At 30.3% G+C, this 3,643-nt stretch overlaps 3 protein-coding genes across 4 annotated transcripts in view; 1 reads left to right on the top strand and 2 right to left on the bottom strand.

The window, feature by feature from the left end:
- Nucleotides 1–3,643, bottom strand: part of LOC108769363 (galactokinase) — a 9,274-nt gene that overhangs the window by 4,686 nt on the left and 945 nt on the right. The gene's annotated exons all lie outside the window — the stretch shown is intronic.
- The window catches only part of U2af50 (U2 small nuclear riboprotein auxiliary factor 50), a 20,146-nt gene continuing 16,699 nt past the window's right edge, over nucleotides 197–3,643 (bottom strand). The window contains exon 9 of the transcript XR_001940550.1: nucleotides 197–207. The gene's annotated coding sequence lies outside the window, so the exon portion shown is untranslated. The remainder of the gene's footprint in view (nucleotides 208–3,643) is intronic.
- On the top strand, nucleotides 805–3,568 carry LOC108769361 (uncharacterized). Its single transcript, XM_018520288.1, has 9 exons — nucleotides 805–1,104; nucleotides 1,697–1,883; nucleotides 1,962–2,097; nucleotides 2,180–2,397; nucleotides 2,465–2,525; nucleotides 2,618–2,746; nucleotides 2,814–3,152; nucleotides 3,272–3,354; nucleotides 3,442–3,568. Exons 1-9 carry the CDS (start codon nucleotides 1,068–1,070, stop codon nucleotides 3,566–3,568), a joined length of 1,317 nt encoding a protein of 438 aa, XP_018375790.1. The 5' UTR covers nucleotides 805–1,067.

The raw sequence follows: 3,643 nt of genomic DNA, 5'->3' as shown, positions 1-3,643 counted from the left end.
TCAAATACTATCAACTTTACAGAAAAACTGCAACAGACGAAAATTGTTTATTTTCTTCTCATAAAGTTCTGAGAATTTTTTTAGAATTTTTTAATACCGTATTTTCTCATGATGGTAAAAATGAGAAAATGCAGTACTAAAAAGTTAATAAAAAATTCTAAAAAAATTTATAGAGTTCTATGAGAAGAAAATAAATAATTTTCGTCTCTTACAATTTTTCTGCGAAGTTGATAGTATTTGAGTAAAAAATTATTGAAGACCAATTTTCGGCAATTTTTAGCAATTAATATCTTATCAATTATTCCGAAAATTGCAAAATAATAGAGGATTTTTCTTTTCAGTTTAGTCCATTCTGCGCAAGATTTATTATTTTCCAAACACCCTGTAAATGTATTAAAAACACACATTACAAATAAATCCTTAAAATCTAAAATTATATGCAGATCGTTCAAAATAGGTTTACAATAATCAGTCTTTAACCCGCGCGAGAATATAAGGAGAATTTTACATTCCAGCTGCGAAAAATCAAGCCAAATCACAGTAATTTTCTTTATTGATCGCGAATCCATTTTTTTATTTCTCTCTTTTGAGTAAACCATTATATAAAGTAATCTCAAATATTAATAAATTGTAGAAGAAACAATATAATGTATAATTATAATTATATAATGACAATATATAATTATAAGAACATAATGATTATTTTTAATTGGAGTGCAAAAATCACCCTATTGATTGTTTACACGATAAAATTAAGTAACGTATTATATTATTACTGGATTAATAATAAATAAAATAGCCGCAAGTGTGTTAAGTTACTAAAGTGACATTTGATTTCAAGTGAGCGCGATCCAGTTACGCGACTTTGCTACCACTACCACCATCCCTATCGTAGTTGATACGTCGCCAGCACGTTCACAATGTAGGATGCAGGTGTTCCCGTTGTTGAGGCTCGGCTGACGCGTGTGTCGCGGCAATAAAACCAATTTCCCGCGAGAGACATACGACATACTACCGATGGACGCGCCGCGGTCGATTTAACGCCAATATTCCGCGGAGAATGTGCCATGTCGGTCTCGGATCCTCTCATCAAAGAGCTGAAAGGTAATCTCGTGATCGCTCGTGATTGAGCAGGTCAGGTTAGATGGGTCGTTAAACGTTACACCAGGGGATTTACGGCTCCCTTATCATGATTCATGAATATACGATTTTTCTTTAAATTATCAGGCTATGCGATGTCAGTTTCTAGTTATTGCAATCTTACTTCACTTTTGGAAAAAGATATTGAATTTTAACTTCTAATGTGATGATGCTTTAATTAACAGTGTCATAGAGTATGATTTTTTTATAGAATGTAGACATGTTATATGTGTGTGATGAATGAGAAATGTGTTAATTTTTAAAAACATTTCTTAAATTAATTAAAAAATTTTTAATATTATAATCTTATATCAATTTAATTTGTATAAGCATAAATGGCAAGAATCATTATCATATGCTGATAATGTCAAGTCATATTTTCATAATATATTTTCTAAGAATCAAATAAAATGTCTTTCTTTTTTGCTAACATTTTTGAAAATACATATTACTTTGTTATCTTGCAAATCTTATTGATTCTTTTACTATGTAAAATTTATCTTAACAAAATAAATGTATATAAGCTTGTAGAATAATTTTACATGTCTTCTTTTAGGATGGACTCGAAAGTTGATAGAACACGCTAAGGAAATCACTGATGAAAATGAAAATCTATGTCATTTTTGTAAATGCTTAGAAAATTGCTTACAGAAAGATTTACTGCCTATTTTCGATAGTGTTGGATATTTCAAGATATCTTATGCATGGCACTGGTTAGAATATGTCTCCAGGAAGAATTACAAGTAGAGTGATTCTCTTATTCTTTCATTACTATTCATGATTTTATATATTATCTGATTTAATATCAATGTGATTTTTAGTGGTTACAATACGTTCCTTTTGGCAGTTGAGCAAGTGAAACAAAATGCAAAAGTGCATACACCTGCTGGACGACTTCGTCTCCTGATAAGAATATGTTTGGTGCGAAGATGCCTTCATATGCCAGTAGAAATATTGGTGAGACGAATGAACTAATGTCACTTAAATCTTTAACACGTACATCTATTAGTTAATTAGAAATTTATAATTATATCTTTAGGCCAGAATACCAGCTCTAGCTACCGAGTTTTACAACTTAAAAAGCATTTTGGGAGATGACATTTTACGGGAGATACTATTGTCTGTACTACTACAGTGCAGTAAGTTTAATTTTAAACTGAATTTAAGAAATGCAACTTTCTTGGATGATACCTGGCAGATGCCGAAATGTGTAGCTTTGGAGTTGGTACCTTGCAAGAGTTTAGGCATCTCTGTATGGTAAATATTTGTTAAGATAAAAGAAAGTAGGAATTAGATATATGAATTTTATTCGTTGCTATTGCAGTTTTACCAATGAGAAGGCATTAGTCGTCAATGTCAATGAGAAATCGGTGGCTGCTGAAGATGTAAGAAAAAGATCTCTGAGTATCTGATATAACTTTTTAAAATTATAAATGCTTTAAATTTAGTGTTATTTACATGCTATCATGTAAATCAGAATAAAGTCGAGGTTGGAGATGTACTGGACGAGATAAACGAGAATGTCATCAATGGCGATAGCAAGGGAAAACTACGTAAAATTATGAAGAAAGCTAGTGGACAACCGATAATGCTACATATCATTAAGGTATTTTGCATTTTAAATGATTAATAGGAACGTATATGCTGATGTAATAATTACTGTGTATTTTTAGCATTATACCAAAAAATCCCGCGAGCTTTATGAACCAATAGTACAGCTCATAAAAAATTCAGGAATTGAGAGCATGAAGCCCTTAATACAGATATCACAATTAGACCAAGTAGAAGAAACCACTAAAAAAAGTCAGATCTCTAAATTAGGAAGTAAAACATTAAGTAGTGGATTCTCCGTGAAATATTGCGGTTCTGTACATGTTGGTACAGAGGGAGATGTTAAACAAATTGAGAAAGCTATTTGGCGTTTATTAAAGTCAGGAGAAGAAAAACAAGTGCCTGTGCGATTTGAATGCTTAGAAATTGGAATTACAGTAACTCGCGAAGTAGACAATCAGGTAAATTAATTAATCACATATTTAAAAAATTATTGAAAGTTACTTAAAGTTAGTTATTAAATAACTTATATATGTGTATATTAAATAATTAAATTGAACAAAATCACATTTTTATTTAGACAATATGTAAACAAAGTTACATGGAAATTTCGTCATGTGGCCGTACCATCAATATTCCAGATTATTTTGCATTCATCGCAGGGTGAGTTTTAAATTAATGTCAGCATGGATTGTACAATTTAAAATTATATACGCATAACTTACTGGTGTTATCTATTACCATTTTTAGAGAAACAAATTGTAACATGGCAACAAAATTTGACGCTTACATCTTCTATCATCAAAATGATATTGAAGTCCAACAAATATTACAAAGTTTAGGACAAGGGTTTCAGCGTACTCATTTTGCAGTATAAACATATAAATTTTGCAATATATATATATATATAAATCTATATATTATATATATATATATATACATACACAATATA

This window comes from Trachymyrmex cornetzi, unplaced genomic scaffold (genome assembly GCF_001594075.2).
Source record: "Trachymyrmex cornetzi isolate Tcor2-1 unplaced genomic scaffold, Tcor1.1 scaffold9, whole genome shotgun sequence".
Classification (NCBI taxonomy): Eukaryota; Metazoa; Arthropoda; class Insecta; order Hymenoptera; family Formicidae; genus Trachymyrmex; species Trachymyrmex cornetzi.
Note: the sequence above shows the minus strand (reverse complement) of the source record. Positions and strands in the feature narration are given on the sequence as shown.

Excerpts from the sequence above, each read along its gene's own strand:
- LOC108769361 (XM_018520288.1), top strand. The coding sequence starts at position 1,068 with ATGTCGGTCTCGGATCCTCTCATCAAAGAGCTGAAAG. Across the intron at positions 1,105-1,696 it reads TCTCATCAAAGAGCTGAAAG|GATGGACTCGAAAGTTGATA; the intron begins GTAATCTCGTGA and ends GTCTTCTTTTAG. Across the intron at positions 1,884-1,961 it reads GTCTCCAGGAAGAATTACAA|TGGTTACAATACGTTCCTTT; the intron begins GTAGAGTGATTC and ends TGTGATTTTTAG.